Source organism: Typopeltis vanoorti, chromosome 6 (assembly GCF_054136105.1).
Source record: "Typopeltis vanoorti isolate ZY-2024b chromosome 6, IOZ_Tvanoo_1.0, whole genome shotgun sequence".
Classification (NCBI taxonomy): domain Eukaryota; kingdom Metazoa; phylum Arthropoda; class Arachnida; order Uropygi; family Thelyphonidae; genus Typopeltis; species Typopeltis vanoorti.
In genome coordinates, this window is record NC_143554.1 from 130,537,851 (window position 1) to 130,557,727 (window position 19,877).

General features: G+C 34.0%; 2 protein-coding genes across 5 annotated transcripts in view; one reads left to right on the forward strand and one right to left on the reverse strand.

Annotated features, from left to right (window-relative positions):
* LOC150105946 (glutamine amidotransferase-like class 1 domain-containing protein 1) overlaps positions 1-18,997 on the forward strand; it is a 73,401-nt gene extending 54,404 nt beyond the window's left edge. For all 3 annotated transcript variants that reach the window (XM_090394431.1, XM_090394432.1, XM_090394433.1), the window contains exons 6-7: positions 9,641-9,734; positions 18,760-18,997. In XM_090394431.1, the coding sequence (XP_090250557.1) occupies positions 9,641-9,734; positions 18,760-18,899 (234 nt within the window). In that variant the 3' untranslated portion in view covers positions 18,900-18,997. The remainder of the gene's footprint in view (positions 1-9,640; positions 9,735-18,759) is intronic.
* The window catches only part of LOC150105947 (uncharacterized), a 261,696-nt gene continuing 260,654 nt past the window's right edge, over positions 18,836-19,877 (reverse strand). For both annotated transcript variants that reach the window (XM_090394430.1, XM_090394428.1), the window contains one exon: positions 18,836-19,000. In XM_090394430.1, the coding sequence (XP_090250556.1) occupies positions 18,995-19,000 (6 nt within the window). In that variant the 3' untranslated portion in view covers positions 18,836-18,994. The remainder of the gene's footprint in view (positions 19,001-19,877) is intronic.

Below are 19,877 nucleotides of genomic sequence, written 5' to 3' on the forward strand. Positions count from 1 at the left end.
AGACGTAAGCCGTTGGATCTGTTTAAGTTAAGAGAATGAAGTAGAGTTTCACATGTTTCTTTATAAAGGTCAAAAAAAGTCGCAAAAGTCAGTTTCTCATTCCATGAGAAACTGACTTTTGTGAAGAACTCTTGTCTTTCTCCAATGAACTCTGTGTCTAGTGAAGATGGCATGTTCTGCAAGTCCAGACTTTTCAGGTTTAACACTTTCATTGCCAAGCTGAAAATTGGAATTTCGTGTGTGATGGCCAAATTTTTTTTATTTTTTTATTTAGTTAGCGACGTCCACGCGATAATGCGTGATCGGCCGTTTGGTGAGAACTCGCATCCCGCAATATCGCGTGATTGGCAATGAACACGTTAAAGTATTCAATATAAGATTGGCGTTCTTCTAGCCGAATAGCGGCAGATCTTCCCGTTTTTCCGAAATAAGATAATCCACAAGAGCACGGAATCTGGCAGATACCTGGATGATTAAGATGTGGAAGCTTGTCCTTAGAAGAAGTGAGAAAGATGCAGATTTTTCTAAACGGTCGAAAGGCAACAAAAATATTCCGTGGTTTTAAAACTTTTGCTATATGTTCACTGATGCCTTGTACATAAGGGATAGTAATGCACGGTATTTCTTCTGTGTTTGAAGAGGAAGACATATTAAAACTACTCAAAGTTCTTTTAATGAAGCAATTATTATAACCATTTGATAGAAAGGAAGAAGTTATATATTGTAGTTCTTTCTGTAAAAGATCGTCTAAAGAACAAAAGGAGTTGGCCTGATGAACCAGTGTTTTAATAGTTCCTGCCTTTTGACTGGGATGGTGATAAGATTCCGCATGGATATAATGGCCTGTATGAGTCTTCTTTCTATAAACTGAGAAATGTAGGTTACCATCTGGTTGGCAAAGAATTAGAATATCTAAAAATTCTGTTAAGACCAGTCGTAGATTGTATAGGTTGCCCCACTTACAAAATCTCAAAATTTTTATCAAATTTACTCTCCTCTTCAACTAGAAGAACTGATATATAAAAAATACTTTGGATTTCAAAAATAAAATTTCAGATCTACATTTGGACGTTTCTGATATCATGATCAGTTTAGATGCTGTTTCTTTATTTACAAATATGTCTCTTTCGGAAAGCATTGAATTACTACAACAGGAATTTCCTTCAGACATTGTAAACGTATTTGATTTTGTAATAAATTCTGGTTATTTTTCCTTTAAAAATAAGTTGTATCAACAAATTGAAGGAACAGCAATGGGTAATCCTCTTTCTCCTGCTATCTCCAATTTCTTTATGGAACATTTTGAACAACGTATCTTTGACAACATTTCTCCCAGACCTACTCATTGGTTCAGATATGTCGATGACATTTTTGCTGTATGGAATGGCTCGTCGGATGAACTTCAATAATTTCTCACTAAGTTAAACACATTTCATCCTAGGATCAAGTTTACCCTAGAAGTAGAATCAAATAAGCAGTTAGCCTTTTTAGATCTTTTAATTCTTCGCCAACCAGATGGTAACCTACATTTCTCAGTTTATAGAAAGAAGACTCATAGGCCATTATATCCATGCGGAATCTCATCACCATCCCAGTCAAAAGGCAGGAACTACTAAAACACTGGTTCATCAGGCCCACTCCTTTTACAGAAAGAACTACAATATATAACACTTCTTCCTTTCTATCTAATGGTTATAAGAATTGCTTCATTAAAAGAACTTTGAATAGTTTTAATATGTCTTCCTCTTTAAACACAGAAGAAATAACGCGCATTACTATCCCTTATGTACAAGGCATCAGTGAATGTATAGCAAAAGTTTTAAAACCACTGAATATTTTTGTTGCCTTTCAACCGTTTAGAAAAATCTCCACCTTTCTCACTTCTCCTAAGGACAAGCTTCCACATCTTAATCATCCAGGTGTCTACCAGATTCCGTGCCCTTGTGGATTATCTTATTTCGGACAAACGGGAAGATCTGCCTCTATTCGGCTAGAAGAACACCAATCTTATATTGAATACTTGAAACCTGTTCTGGACTTGCAGAACATGCCATCTTCACTATACACAGAGTTCATTGGAGAAAGACAAGAGTTCTTCACAAAATTCAGTTTCTCATGGAACGCCTTTATAAAGAAACGTGAAACTCTACTTCATTCTCCTAACTTAAACAGATCTGACGGCTTACGTCTATCCCCTTTATGGGAGATCGTACTTTACAAATCAGCTAATCTTTCCTAACTTTTTACTGTATTTTTTTTTTTTTTTTAGGAAATTTATTGACTTTTTTAGTTATCTTACATCAGCTACTTAGGTGGCGCTTTTTGGAATTGTCAGTTATTGTTTAATTTGAGCTTAATGTACTGAAGATGCCTGTGACACATAGGTGAAAATTATACTATTAAATAATCTTTGTACATGAGTTTTTTCCGTTATTAATTTTGTATCGATATGTCTACTCACGGTATACCTCTTTTAAAACTTAATAATTCTTTAACATCTTCTGCATCAACACCATCAAAACCAAGGGCTTCACCAATTGCAACAATTTCTTCAACCACAGTATTTACAGGATTTTGGAAACCACCTCAGTCATTAGCACATTCTACAAAAGGTTTTTTCAAATAGCTCTCATGCAGGTAGAAGACACTTGCTCCCACGAATCATGAATGTTTTCAATTGCGTGTTTAATATTAAAAATTTTCTAAAATTCTTGGAGCATAATCGCATTTTCTTTTGTTGTTGTTTCTACTGCCTTTGAGAATGTCTTTTTAGGCTTTGAAAGTTGCAATGACGCCCATGTCCATGGGTTGTAGCAATGATGTCGTATTTGGTGGAATTTTGGTAAATTTAAAGGTGCGTTAATTAAAACTTGTCGCATATATAAAGAGATTGTCGCAAATAATTTTACCGCATTAATCAAATCCCGTGTTAAGCAAGGGATACCTGTACTTATTTTTTTGCTAAGAACGAGTAATGAATAATTATTATTATTCAGGCCCCCATGGAGTCAAAAGACATTGGGGGTCCCTCCTAGGAAACACAAAGCTCTCTTGGAAACACAATACCACTCCTTAAATTCATTGACTGGTCTCACTCTCACCACTCTATCAGGCAATGCATTCCATGGTTCAACCACCCTCCATGCAAAGAAACCACTCCTCTTGCTCACAGTTTCCTTTCATAACTTCCAGGGATGGCCTCTTGTCGTGGCTCCTTCCCGCTGTTCAACCAAGCGAAAGAATTCCCCATTGTCAACCCTGTAACCACCTCTCAACAGTTTAAAAGTCTCAATCATATCACCTCTCCTTCTTCTATTCACCAAACTCTGCAGTCCACATTCCCTCAGCTGATCCTCATAACTAACATTGTACAATCCTGAAACCATCTTTGTTATCTGCCTTTGTACTCTTTCCATAGTTAATTTATCCCCAAGTCCTGAGGACCAAATCTGAGAACAGTAGTCTAAGTATGATCTGATCAGAGTCTTATACAACGGAATGATAACTCTTTTATCTCTGTAGGTCAGTGTCCTTCTCTTTATTGCAGCAATATGTCTCCTAAATTTCAGGTTTCTATTAATCATCAACCCCAGATCTCTAGTCTCCCCTACTTCCTCCAGTATAGCTCCTCCCATAGAGTATGCAGCATCCCATCGATGTGTCCCAAACCTCAGTACCTTACATTTTGCTGCATTAAAAGAAACTATAAAAAAAATATGTTTTGATATTGTTACTTCATAGTGTAATAATGTTTTTGGAATAAGAAGAAAAAATTAAGTATATAAACACAGTTTATTAAGCATAAATTGATTGTATATAAAGTAAGTAAAATAAAAATAAATAAAATGTATATGATAATTTAAAAAAAAAATTCTAAATTTTTATTAAGTTCTTGTCTGGCACAGTATGCTGACTTCTTTCCATATTATTTGGGTCTCCTAATTTTAACAAAATGGTAATGAAGAAATTGTGTCTGTTATCAACAAAGCTCTGGTTGGGTTGATGATCAGATTCATTTGTGAAAATCTTCATTCACATTCACTTGTTGAAATTGTTATTGTACTCATAGCATGCATTAAATGCTTCAGTTTTTTGAAACTGTTCTTTCAGTTAGATTTTCTGAAATTCATGAGTTATATCTCTTTCATGTAAGCAAAGCCTAACTGATAATTTTCTAATTAGACTCTCATTAAATGTTACTTGAGAGTTAATATATTTGGGCCACTGCTTCCTATCAATGAGCTGCTAAGTTAGCATTTTTACTTTTAAGCACCTTTTTTTTTTGTTATTAATTGTTTCAAAGTTTTCTATAGAAAGCTTTTGGATTGATTGGAGAATAATTTCTGTAATATGCCCCATTAAGTGTAACTCCTTGAAATCATAGATTTGTAGGCAGCTTTAGCAGCATCTGTGTAATATGTCCTGGAATGGTTTGTCTTTCACGAAAAAGCTGTAGAACAACTTTTGTTTTTAGTTGTCTGGTATGGATCTATATCACATTCATGCAAGTCAAAACTTATCTCTGATAAAACATTAAACCTAAGTCTGATATAAAGTTTGTAGTTGCAGTTTGTGGTCCTTCATATGTGCATCTTTCTTTTTGGTCTCGATTCAAATCATTCTTTGCTTCTTGCAAATTATTAACTAATGCCTTGTAGGTATTCCAAGCAGCTGAAACAGATGTCACTCATCTTGTACTTAAAATTCTTCCAACTTTTAATAATACATATCAATTGAGTTTGCATGCACCACTTTTAATTCTCTGGCATTTGTTAGCAGTGTGCTACATATGACATGAAGTTTGTTAATAAATGCTTTAAATCTATTGTTACCTGCAACAGGTTTTCCAGTCACCAACTGATAGTTCTAATTAGTGATAAGTGCAATTTCACACAGTTAATGAAAGAAATTTTTCTTTCCTTAGTTTTCTAATGCCACTTTTACAACCCATTTATAGCAGCTGCACTGTTACATTGATGTAAATTAAGAGTGAGATTTTGAATAGTTTTCTGTGATACCATATGATGGAAGACAATCAAGCAGAGAATGAAATATCCCGTTTTCAGTAAGTCGAGTTCAATCAAGTCTAAAAATAAATTTACAGCTGAGCTCATTCTGCTGTCCAGTATACACAGTTGAATGTACATGATTAAAAGTGGATTCGTTACTCAGTGTGGTCAATTCATCAATCATAAATGAAATTTTATTGTTTGACATAATAATTTTATTGGTGATTTTATTAGCCAAATTTTTTCTCATTTCAATACTAATGTGATTCAAGATATGTAAGATACAAGTATTAGTTAAATAAAGAATATGACCCATGTCAGTTCCATTTAATTCTTGTAGGTCATCGCTGATTCAAAAACTTTTTAAAATGACTGAAATCAAAGTGACTTTAAAGATGCTCTTTCCTTATGATCTAAAATTTTCTTTCTTAAAGACTGCAGCTGTTGCAGTTTACTTTCACTAAAATAGGTAACTTTATTGTTTGCCTGTTTCTTAGAAATCTTCATTTTCCATTCCAAGAGTTCCAATTCATTTATATAATACATATCCAAATTTCTTATTTTGATAAAAAAAAAAAACAACTAAAAATCAAAGCTATTTTTGTAATTTTTATTTTGATAATTTAGCCAGTTATATTTCACATGGAAGTTATTTATTTCTTGCTGTTGTATGCAGATACTATGAGGAACACAGTCTCTACATTTAACTCTTCACTAATTTTCTCACTTATTTTAAATTATTAACTATGGAAGGTGAAAACAAACTAGTAATTATTTTCACTTTTTTACTTTGCGGTTCAAGACAATTTTTACATTGAGTACAGCATGAGAATCATTTTGTGCTGTATTTGACCATGAAGCAGGACAGAAGACTGTCTTGTGCTTCCTGTATCTAGTATATATTTATAGCTGAGTATTGAAATGAAAATGACCCTGAATAGTGAAAAGCATCTCCTTCTACAGACACCATATTGCATGGATGCACGTTAAAAAAAAGTAAAGTTTAATTGTAGTACTAAATACAGTCCCCCCCCCCACACACAGTGTATTATATTTATTGAAAAATAGAGAAATTAGAGTATGTAGTGTAATTAGAGACATTTCATTCCAGTGAGACAACTGGAATGAAAATAACATTGTATAGAGAAAAACATCCTTCCCCACAGACACTATACTACATAGTTACAAGCCAAAGCAAAAGTTTTATTGTAGTACTAAATACACTACATTGTGCTAATGATTTATTTCAGAATAATACATACAGGAAATTTATTCATTCATATGTACTTCACTATGTGCAGCAACAAACCAATTTATGTAATGCACATTTTCAAAATTTTTATAATTTAAAATAACATTACACATTTGAAATTTTATACAAAAATGAAACATTCAACAATATTAATTATAGAAATAAAAGCACACTGAAAAAATCGAAATCAGTATGCCAACATCTATTTAACAATTTGTAAAATTCTGCACCCACTCGATGCAGAAGGGATGATATGCGGTCAAGTGAGTTTTACCACCTAATACACAACCTGCATGAGACACAGACTGGTGTAAGAGTATTATTAAATAAGTAGTCATTTAAATTTCTAAGAATGGTTATAAAGTTTTATATAGCAAATATCTTAACAATAGACAGTGAAAAATGCAAATTTTATTAAATAACTAATCTTATTTGAATGTGTAATAAATTACTGAATATTACAAATTTCCAAATGCCACATATCACTGTTAATAAAGATACTGGCATACTGTACTGCTTACTGTGGGGAAAAAAAAAAAAAAAGCATGAAAAGCATGATTATTACTATAATAAATAGAATTAATAGCTAATGTTTCAAGTTTTGCAGGAATGAAAATATTGGGGGAGAGAGAGATAATAATAATAATAATTTTAGTATTTCATTCCTTGCAGTACAATATGATGAACTCAGATAAGATTAGACAGGACAGTTAGATTAGACTATGTCACTATCACTGTGACCAGCAAAGTTTAGATTGTTGAATTAAGTACTTATCGAGTACAAACTTTGCTGGTCACAGTGATAATAGGGAATTTAATTTAATAAAGTAGGGAATGCAATTTAATAAAAAGCCATATTTTTCAATCTGAAAATTACAGATCATCTTCAGTAATAGAATACAAGGTAGAACTGGAACAGTGGACAAATTTAAAACAGCGAGAGCCACATAATATACCTAAAACAGTGCAAAGCAAAAATGAGGAAACATAGTATTATTAATTATTTTAGAAAAATAACAACTTGAATCAGAATGACTATCTCTCACTTTCAGAAATATGGGAAAAGTCTTATTCTAATTCTATGTGATTAGAATAAGACTTTTCCCATATTTCTGAAAGTAGAGATAGTCATTCTGATTCAAGTTCACACAATGGAGCAAGGCTTCAGCACTTTCTTTAAATAAATGTTCAGATTTATGTTAACATTGATGGACCCATAATGTTTTAGACCATAAGGTATTGTGGTCAGTATTTATTCCACGATGTGGAAGGTTTCTCCAGATTTCTCATTCATTTGATGTTTAAAAGTTCTTATGTCATGCTCACACTATGTGTTCTACACCACCACCACAACTACAACAAGAATTTTTAAACATCAAACGATATATGAAATTCACAGCTTTTCAGAGCAGATAGCACAACGTATATTTCATGCCTATAAAACTATAGCTCAAATAATAAAGAAATAGTATGTAGAATCCCTATTCCATACATTGCTGGCATTTCAGAACCAATCTCAAGAATTTTTAATAAATATAATCTAGTAATGACATTTATTCCATTCAACAAACTGTCTTCATGGTTCCCATCCTTGCACATCATGGAATAAAACCAGCCACAAATCTTATGGTCTGAATCACGATTAGTCCATTGATCTAGCCATAAATTTCAACATTTATTTAACCCTGCAATTAGCTGCATACAAGACAGTGTTCAAACCAATTTTAACTCGTGGATCCGAGAGCTAGGTTAGAAGTAAAACACTTGACCAGAGACTAGAGATCGGAGATATGAGAGTCCTGAGAAAGATTAGGGGTGTGAACAGATGGCATTAATGGCAATATCATATTAAAAACGAGGATATTAGGAAAGAACTTGACATTGTTAGCATCCAGGAATGTGTTAGCAGAGCTACTCTCAGGTGGTATGGTCACTTAAACAGAATGGGAGAGGAAAGATTAGCAAAACAAGTGTTCTCTGCCAGGTTGGCAGGAAAAAGACCCAGAGGAAGACCAAGATATAGGTGGTACAAGGGATACAGTAAAAATGCCTTAGAAGATAGAAATATAAGATCTGACGATGTTGGAGCCTTGACAGATAACAGATTGATTTGGAGGAAAATTATAGATAGGAAGTTAGTAATGATGTAAATGTTTCATGTAGTCCTATAATCTCCTGTACACCCCTTGAGGGTAAATGTCAGGAATTTGATGATGATGATTTAACCCTGCGGAGGTTGCGGCTGATCTGACAGATACAAACAAATTGTTTAATATAAACATTCTTACATATATCCAGTGTATAAATTGAAGGTCATGACTAGCTGCACATGCATATATTACGAGTAATATTCCACACTGTTTATGCGGTCAGTTTTGGTTTAACACGTGTTATGTAAAGGTGTGTGATATTTGATAGTAAATTGTATCTGAGAGATACCTCGAACTCTGATGTCAGTATAGTATTGGTTTAGTTGTTGTTGTTGTTTTTATTTACCGTTAAAAATAGCTGGAAAAATATATTGATTGGATAATCCATCAGATGTTGAAGAGATTTAGCGAATGTTACTCAAGTCCGATGATGAGAATGATAGAGTCGAATGCGAAGATGAAAGCAATTTAGAAGATGATGATTATGTGAAAGTTCATTCAGAAGATTCGGATACCGAACAAGATATTTCTAGTAAAGAAAGTGAAGATGAATTAGACATGAATGAAGAGTATTTCTTGGAAAGGATAAAGAATCAAAATGGAGGAAAAAATCCAAGAAGACAAATTAGAAGACAGCCACAGAATATTTTGTGTCTACTTCCGTTAGTTCAGCCAAATGCAGAAAATGCCAAGACAGAACTTGAAACTTGGAATTGCTTTATCACAGATGATATTTTAGATCTAATCTTATTATATACAAATAAATACATCGGTTCTATTTCGAACCAGTATTCAAGAGAAAAATATGCTAAATGAATAGGCAAAACAATTGAAAGCATTTTTTGGCCTCTTATATCTAGTTGGTTTACATCGCAATAATCGGCTAAATTTTTGTTCTTTATATTTCTTTGTTCGATAATTTCTAGATTGTAACTGAAAATAAATAAACCATCATGTATTATATTTGCAATGTTTTTTTTTTTTTTTAAAAGTTTTATCGCATTTTAGCACATACTAGTAATGAATATCTCTCAGACACACGTGACCTAAGCTACAATTTTTTCGACTGTGACCTCCGCAGGGTTAAAGAAGGCATTAAGGAAGGCTTTTAAAATTTTGCATGCTTTATTATAGTTTTAGTAATTCACAATTAAATGTTAGTTGCATATCAGGAAAATTAGACTTCTAAATAATGTAAACTGAACTGTTATTTTTTTTTTATTATTCAGATTTCACTATTTGAGCTGGTAAGAAATCCAGATTTTGGAAATCTTCCAATTATTCCAGAAGATGCTATTAAAGATAGGGGAGCTTTGTATAGTTGTAAGTACATTATTTCATTACCTCCTTTCTGCTGTAGCATTATAATAATTCTTAGTATGCTTAATTTGCTTACTGTTTAACATAGCACTTGAAAAGGTTTTCAGAGATGCTGGCATTAATACAAGGGGAACTATTTTCTACAAATCAGTACAAATTATGGCATATGCAGACAATATCAATATTATACGAAGGACATGAAAAGCAATGGAAGAAATTCATCATGAAGGTTATTTTCTTGATCATAAATTAGTAAATATCTGTTGGCATCTTCAGGGCACTCACATATAGATTTAAACAATCTCACAATTATGCATAACTGCAAAACTGACAAGAATAAAAAAAAAAAAAAAAAAACTGACTAGAATAATTACAAATAAAATAGTATCGAATGTGAGTGAAACACATATCGTGTGTACAAGATCAGCTAGCTGTTGCTGAGGAACTTTCTGAAATGAAATGAAAGAAATAAACTTTCTTTGTATTAAAGTTCATTTCTTCTGTTTTTAAGGTTCTGATTGGGGTTTTCCATATCTCTGGGAGTATTAGGCCTTGATTTCTGTTAAGGTTGACAGTAGAACGGGCGACTGTGGCTGCTTTGAAAATTCTTGAATGGTAATCTTCCTCTATGTAAGGGGAACAGCTTTTGTCCCACTCGATGACATGGTTAGTTGTAGAGAAATGAGACGATAGGCCAGAAATGTCCTGTCTGTTGTTTTTGACATAGCCAATGTGCTCCTTTTGCCTGATTTCGAGGCTTCTCGAAGTCTGTCCGATGTAACTAGAGCCACATGAGCATGGAATATTATAAACTCCAGCATATTTATAGAAAGGATGGTTGTCTTTTGGAGATCTTAGTAGTTTACGAATAGATTCTATTGGTTTAAATGTTACTCTTATTTTGTGTTGTTTGAGGAGATTGGCGAGCTTGTTGGAGATGCCACTTACAAACGGAATTGCAATCCTTTTTATATATTGAATATCTTCTTGTTCTCTTTGTGGTGGTTTTCAGAGAAAAGGACTTTATTGACTAGTCTTCTTGGATAGCCGTTCAAGTACAGATTGTTGGAAATAAATTTTAACTCGTCTTGAAGGGTATTGTTGTCCGTGTGATGCAAATCGCTCTTTTCATTAACATGTGTACAATGCTGAGTTTATGTGAGATGTGGTGAGAGGAGTTGAAATGTAGGTAGCAACCTGTATTGGTCGGTTTTCTGTACACTGATAGATTTATACTGCCATCAATTTGTTTTTTGATTAAGATGTCTAAAAACGGAAGTTGTTTTTCTCTTTCAAGTTCCAGAGTGAATTTAATAGAATGATGGAAGGCGTTGATCTTTTTGAGAAAATCATGTCATCTTTGTTATTGTTCCATACGATGAAGATATCGTCCACATATCTAAACCAAATTTTAGGTTTAGGAAAAATTTGCGATAAGATTTTGTTTTCTAAGTCTTCCATAAAGAGGTCAGCACATGAAGGTGAGAGTGGGCTCCCCATTGCCAAGCCTGTTAATTGTTGATAGATCTTATTTTTCCAAGAAAAATAGTTGGAGTTTAGGCAGTGAGCAAACAATGAGGTTATATCTTGTGGGAACGAGGCACTTAAGATGTCAATGACATCTACTACAGGAACGTTTGTAAAGAGAGAGGTGACATCTAAGCTGGCTAGAAGGTCATTATCCGATATCTTAATGTTTTTTAGCTTTTCCACAAAATGTCCGGAGTTTTTAATGTAACTCTCTGAGTTGTGGATGTGTTGCTGTAAGAGTTTCGAGAGATGTTTTGACAATAAGTAGGTAGGAGAGTTGATTGCATCAACGAATGCAGAGACTTCTTATGTGGGTTCGGCCTTTCGAATCTTCAAGAGTTATTCCATACCATTTTCTGTGAGTCTGAAAATGTAGTCAAAGGCATGTAATCAGGGAGACTCTAGCATGCAGTGCTAAAGGGTCTCCCTGAAGAACATCAGTGGAAATAGGAAAGCTCTGTCATCTCTCTTCATTAACCATTTGCTTACATGATAATTCTGGTACTGTTCTGCTGTTTCTTTAATTATTTTCAAGGGTACAGTGCTAAAGGGTCTCCCTGAAGAACATCAGTGGAAATAGGAAAGCTCTGTCATCTCTCTTCATTAACCATTTGCTTACATGATAATTCTGGTAATGTTCTGCTGTTTCTTTAATTATTTTCAAGGGTATGTATGTGACATAACTGAGAATTTTGAACAACCTGGTCAGTGTATTAACTCTCCAACCAACAGGTTATGGGTTTGAATTCTGCTGTGGACATGGATGTTTGTGATTGTCTTTAGGTGAGAGATGAAAATTTCATTGCTCGATGTGAGACCACTGCCCTGCATATTGGAAGCCTGAAGTGGCTTTAAAAAGTTCCATGATGTTTAGTGTCAGGCTTTCTGGATAATGTAAAAAATAATAAATCAAAATAAAAAATAGAAAAAAATTGTTAGACCACCCACTAAAGTACTATAGGTTTACAACCTTTCATGGGTGGGAACAACATAAAAAAAATCTTTTTTCTGTTGATTGAAATGAAGGTTTTGAAGAAATTATGAAATTTAAGATTAAAAGACTGTTTTTCTCTTTTGCCAATTCTAGCAGCCTTCTATGGCAGTGGATATATTCGGCAGTGCTTGTTTTGTCAAGAAACCTGTTTAATTTGGACAGAAGAGAGACTTTTTAGTGTGGTTGGAAGTAGTGTGATTCCTGTATAACTTTTTTTGGTATTATTAGGCCTTCCCTCCATTATGATGGAATGTTGGATGTGGCAAAAGCTGTAGCGTAGATCTTTAGTAATTGTTTCCAAACTCCTTGCCTCTATTTTAATAGACTCCTGTTACACTGTCAAATCCTGGTGCTCTATCTCTCATTTGTTTGGGTTTTTAGTGCAGTTTCAAATTCTCGTTTTTTGGATTATTATAAATCCCCCCCCCTCTTATAAATTTTTTTATAGGAGGGGGAAATTATTTTACCATGTTTCTGATGCTTCCATAAAAAAAAAATCCATTTTTAGATATGTTTTTTTAATAAATATATTGTGAGTAAACAGAATGTCTTATGATCACATCTGTTTAATCTACATATACATCAAACTTATTAAGTTGCAACTTTCTTAGCTGATTTTGGTGAATTTTAGTTTATGAGATATCATCATCATCATCATCAAATTCCTGCCATGTACCCTCAAGGGGTGTACAGGATATGACAGTACTACATGAAAAAAATTACATCATTACTAACTTCCTATCTACAATTTTCCTCCAAATCAGTCTGTTACTTGTCAAGACTCCAACATTATCAGATCTTATATTTCTATCGTCTAAGGCACTTTGTACCGTATCAATCCACCTATATCTTGGTCTTCCTCTGGGTCGTTTTCCTGCCAACCTGGCAGAGAACACTTGTTTTGCTAATCTTTCCTCTCCCATTCTATTTAAGTGACCATACCATCTGAGATTAGCTCTGCTAACGCATTCCTGGATGCTGACAATGTCAAGTTCTTTCCTAATATCCTCATTTTTAATATGATATTGCCATTGATGCCATCTGTTCACGCCTCTAATCTTTCTCAGGACTCTCATATCTGCGGTCTCTAGTCTTTGGTCAAGTGTTTTACTTCTGACCCAGCTCTCAGATCCATAAGTTAAAATTGGTTTGAACACAGTCTTGTATACAGCTAATTTAGTGTTCCGACTAATTTCTTTCTTATTCCATATGAATTTATTCAATTGACTTCCCACGATACCAGCTTTGCTGATTCTGTTGTCTATTTCTATATTTAGTTTACCATCTTCAGTAAAAATTGTGCCTAAGTAGCTGAAATGTTTTACTTGTTCCACAGGTTTTCCATTCACAACACAGTTGACATTTTCAATGATTATGCCTATTTTCATTGTCTTTGTCTTTTTATTGCTGACCTTCATACCATATCTATTACAACAGCTATTCAATTTAGTCAGAGAATCTTGCAGACTTGTAGCGGATTTATTTAGAAGTATAACATCATCCGCATAAAGCAAAGAGCTGACATTAACATCTCCAATTTTGATATCAGGTTTAATACCACATTCCTTCATAATGTGATCCATATAGATAATGAATAACAGAGGGGATAACGTACATCCTTGTCTCACACCAGATTTAACATTAAACCATCTTCCTGTACTTCCTTCAATTCTAACTGCAGACTCACAACTCAAATAAAGACTAAGTATTGCTTGATATAATGCCCCATTGACACCATATAACTGCAGCGTATTGAATAGCTTCTCTCTTGGCACCTTGTCATATGCCTTTTCCAAATCGACAAAACTTAAATACAGATCTTTGTTATATTCCCATGCTTTCTCGACTATTTGTCGTAAAGTGAAGATCTGATCCTGACAGCCTCTATTTGGCCTGAATCCAGCTTGTTCTTCACCAAGCTTTTCTTCCACAATTCTTCTCAACCGTTTCTCAAGTATACTTGCATAGATCTTGCCAGGAACACTCAGTAGGGAAATACCTCTGTAATTCTCACATTCAGTTTTATTTCCCTTTTTATATATGGGTACTATCAGAGCTCTACTCCAATCATCGGGAATTCGTCCCTCTGTCCAGGCTTTCTGAACTATGCAGTGCAGCCACTGTAAGACTCTTATACCACCATACTTCAGCATTTCTGGTCGAATATCATCTACTCCTGCTGCCTTTCCACATTTCAAGCCTTTGATGGCTTTTTCTACTTCAAGTATGGATATGTATTCCTGACTGCATGCCTGGTCAGTGTTTTTTATCACTGTGCTGTCATCACTGCTTGTTTCATTTAGCAGTTTTTCAAAGTAATTACTCCATACTTCAAGGATATCTTTTTCTCCTGTTTTCATTTCACCTTTATCATCTCTAATTCCTTTTACAGCACTCTTTCCTCCATTCCTAAGCTTCTTCAACAACCTCCAGAATATTTTGCCACCTTCTTGATATTTATTTTCTATATTCTTGCCAAAGTCCTCCCATGACTTTTGTTTAGCTAGTTTTACACACTGTTTAGCTTTCTTACATTTGTCTCTGTATTCTGTAAGAGTAAAAGCTGACTTATTTGCCAGGAACTTTTGATATGCTTTCTTCTTTTCCTTCACTGCCTCTTTAACTTCCTGTGTCCACCAGGGAGTTCTGATTTTTTTATCTTTGCACACAACCTCACCACATGCCTCTCTGGCAGAATCAATCAATGTTTCCTTTAGAGTTTGCCACTGAATCTCCAAGGTTTGATTCCTGTTCTCAAACTCTTTCATTTTCTTTTCAATAATATTTCTGTATTTTAGTCTACAGTTTACATCTGAGAGCTGCTCAACTTTTATTCGCTTTAAAACTTTCTTACATGTTATTCTTTTCAATATGAAATTCAATTTTATCCTGCTCAAGACTAAATAGTGATCACTTCCAATTTCAAATCCTCTGTACACTCTGGTGTCCTGCACCAGGGAGAAAACATCACTATCAACAATAACATAGTCAATGAGACTTTTCTTATTCCTAGCCTCTTCTCTCCATGTGAATTTGTGCACATTTTTATGTTGGAACATGGTGTTAGTAATAACCAGTCCATGTCCTGAGCAGAAATCCAACAGATATTTGCCATTATTATTAGCTTTGCTCTTTTCTCCAAATTTTCCCAAAATATTTTTGTATGTCTCACAATCATTTCCTACTCTACTATTTAGATCCCCAACAAGGACCAACTTTTCCTTTTTCATTGTGTCAGTTGCTTTTTCTAAAGCCTCAAAAAATTCCTCCACTTCTACCTAAGTAGAACCTTCTGTGGGACCATAGGCACAAATAAGTCTCATTGTCCAGTTCCCCATTCTCATATTTGCCCACATTACTCTACTTGAGACTGACTGCCATTCAAGAAGATTAGCCTCGTATTTTGTGTTGAATACTATGGCTACTCCTTCTTTTCCTTGATTGTTATTGCCTGAATATAACATTTTGTATTTATTGCTCAGAAAGATCTCACCAGTTTTGGTCTTTTTTGTTTCAGTCACCCCTATTATGTCGATCTGGTACTTATCTAATTCCTCAGCTAGCTCCATTTCTTTGCCATTCAGGCTTCTTACGTTGATAGTACCGATCTTTAACTCTGGTGATGTTGAGTTGGGGTTTGTTTTCAGATTTGTTCCAGTAGCTGACTTTTCGCTGTTCGCCCTGGTTCCCTGGCGAAAACAACGGGGGCCTTGTTTAACCGGGCGACGCCCCAGCCGGCATGAAATTTTGTCATGTTGTACCATCATTTTTTATTTTGGTTTAACCAATAAGAATACAATTTGGTCGGCTAAATCCCAAATTGCCAGCCCATCCTCGTTCGTTCAGTATCAAAGTAGATACCCAACAGGGTGCACCACGAGAAGGTGAGGATTGGACATTAGGTCAGAAGCCCTGGTCGGTTCTCCGCATTCCTTTAAAGGCTATGTGGAGGTCTCCTCTCAGTTATACAGCTTTGACCCTTAAGCACCCCATTTATGAGATATTAGGATTCATTTCATAAACACCAAAGTAGATAAATTAGTAGATATTGTTGCTGATTCAGAATGCAGTGTGATTTTTTTCATATTGTATTCAACAACAGCCTTTACTATTCATTTCATGCAGTGACATGAATACCATCTGTCCAATGAATTATTTGCTGAAAGGCAGGGGAAATAACTCTTACTTTGCTGTTCATATAAATAAACATTTAACTGTTATTCTGACTGCATTATTCTTGTGTAAGCAGTGCTTTCTAATTGGCTCAGATAAGAGAACATAGAGGATTTGAAATACAAAATCATCGTCTAATTTTTGATTAAAAAAAAAAGTGTTTCCTATTGAACAGCTTTCATTTGTGAATGATGGTAAAATTTGAAGAAAATATTGTACTCAATTAAGGAAGCATGGCAAAGATAGAAAAAGAACTCTGTGGACTCGAGAAATTAAAGTGGCATTTCAAGCATAGAAATAATATTAAAGTAAATCGGCATGTGCCTGTAGAGAATATCGAGAAAAATGTAAGAAAACAAAGTTATACGTAAAAGTTTCCACATAAAAACCATGCAAAGATTTTGGAAGAATATAGAAGATAAATATTGCACAGATGGGAAAACATGCTGGAAGCTATTGAAGAAGCTGAGAAACCAAGGTAAAAGTATCCCAAAAGGAATTAGAGATCAATGAAGTTGTTAAAAACAAAAGATAAGGATATTTTGGATCATCATCACAATAAGAAATTTAAATAAAAGAAACAGTAGAGCTCATTCTTTACATTGGAATCCCTCTACATATATAGTCATGTGTACGTTGGTTATAAACTATTGGGTTGAAAATAAAATTAAATTCAATAATTCCAAGTTAAAAAAAAACCCTTGATAATACAATTATTTAGTACAGTTAAGGATGCAGATTTCCCACCCCACACTTTACGATTGGTCAGGCAGTCATTACGATTGAGGTTAGGTCGATGGAGTAGGGCTTCAGCACTTTCCTTGTATAAACATTATGTTTATACATGGATCTGTGTAATAGTTTGGCATTTTCCTATTGGATCCTGTGGCTGGTGTTTTCAATCCCATGTTGTGCTAGGCTAGATTTATGAGGTTTGATGAGCCAGATGTGGCCTTAATGTTCAGAGATGCATTTATTGTCAGATCTTCCTGTTTTCTGTCAACAAACGCATCTCTGAAGATCAAGACTGCAGGTTTCATTATACAAGAAAATCAAAGCATTGGCAAAAAATATCCAGGAGTAATGAAGCCGTGATTATATTTCAGATAGAAAAAGATAGACAATATTAGAAATCTAAATTGTGGAAACACTCTGAGTAGCTATATCTGATGGGAAATATGGTGATATAAAATTTTGCAGTTGCTACGCTACACTGCATGATTTTGGAAGGCTTGGTTAGAAGGTTGAATTTCAGCACCATTTCATTGTGTTTGTGTTGCCTGAATGCAGAGGTATCTCCAGTGATGACTGTATTTTGTCACTGTCACAAAGGTATCATTGGGGATATAACTGTATCCTCGATACCTCTGTGATAGCTACAAAATATAGTTATCAATGGGGATATGGTATAAGATTAGCTTATATTATACCACCAGTGATGTCTGGTTACAATGTAAAACTGTAGTGCGCGCGCGCACACACACATACACACACAGAGAGAGAGAGAGAGAGAGTTGTGTGGCGGATGTATCAAACTATTGTTTAGGACTTGCTTTGGAATAGAAAGTAACAGCCTGTAAGGAATAGAAAAAAACAGAGTAGTGTTTCTAATCTAGTATCTAAAATTTTCCAAATTTACATACCTTCCATAGTTTGTGGAAATGCTAGCAAGTGTAAGTAATAGAATTCTCATATCCTAGTGAAACACCACCTTGCTTATTGGAAATCTGAAATGGCTGCCACCATGTTTGTTCTTTGCCTGTTTCTGTTCTCACCCCTCACTCTTTTCTTACATGCAGTGTGGGTAACACGTAAGGATATGCCAAACATATTATTGGGATCCAGAAACCTCCATCAGTAAAAGTGGTTTTGAAAGCTTGCTGCTAGATAGTAAAGGAACTTGATAATACTTAGCCCTCATTTGCTCTAGATTGTGTTAATGCAGAGTCCAAGTGAAAAAATAGTAGTATTCATGAGAAAGGGAACCATTGAAGCTAACCTCTGTATGACACTGACTTATTCATTTTGAGTTGAAGTTCTTATAAAGATTCTTTCTGTCTTGAATATGAAGATGTGTTCCAGGTGTTTCCATCCAAAGGGTATCATTGATGTAGATTTTCATCATATTGATTTTCATATTGTTTGCTTAGAATTTAAGTTAAATCTTTTCATTGTTGTGCAATAATAGATGCTTGATTATTATAACCTAGAGTTGAAATTTTTTATATAGAAACTGTGGTATATAAATTTATTTAAAAATAATTTTTTGGAAATTTAATGAATTGTTTTCTCAGTTTATTTTTATTCAATGATGATATTTCTATCCTCCAGCTAGTGTTCCTGATGAAGTACATGTTGTTGTAGATCGCCATCTAATCACAGGCCAAAATGAACAGTCAACACTGACTGCTGTGCAGAACCTTATTTTATTGTGCAACCAGAAACAGGGGCGTAAGGATAGGCATCCATAGTTATGGTGCAAAAACATTGTTATAATTGGACTGAAATATTTTCTTAGTTTATCCTAGAAAGAGCAGCATGGTCCTGTAATAGTAGCAGTATTACTTCAAGGCTGTAAAATAATGTAACTTTCAAATATAGAGAAGGTGAAATACAGAAATCCACATTTGATGTGGATTTCTGTATGAGTGCATTATGTTAATTTATATGCAATAATTAAATTATAAATATGAAAGGCTTGCTATAAAAGTAAAAAGTTGGTTAAATTAGATAAAACTGACACTAATCATTATTATCCCATGGATTATCCAAATGTATTTGTGAACTCAGTTCTGTGTATATTTAGTGAGTATTCAAATTATTCCTTACACTTATGTTGTATGTGTGTTTGTATTTATATATACACATAGTATATATGTTGATGCTAAGTTTTCTTAGTAATGTGGGATATTCTTCATATGGTTAATGTTGCAGAAGGAAGCTATAAAAGAATTAAATTGCTGTTAATCTAAGAGCACTACCATCTGTAAAATAAAATCTTTAAGAGAAATACAAAACTCTCATTTCTCTGCATCTCTTCTTCCTTGATATAGTTTGCTTTGGCATCAATCAGCTATATAAGCAAAAAAAAAAAAAAAATCTCCCTCCCAACTACTTTGGTTACTCTTAATATTACAGCAAGAAATAATCCACAGTGGAAGAGATTTCAACTTTATCACATGTACAGTATAGTATTTTAAATACAAGTGTTTTCTTTTGTATTTTGGTACATTTTAAGAAGTTATATTAAATTTAGATAGTCTGCAGTTTAAGTTCTGTCTTGAAGAGAATGAATTCTTCATGTCTTGTTTAATTTTAATGTTATTTAAGTACCAGGTTTTGCATAAATAGTATGTTTATCAGTGATATGTTGTTTATCACTATTATGAATACTGATAAATTCTTGGAGGTAGTGGGTCAAATTTCTATACAAAACATTACAAATTACC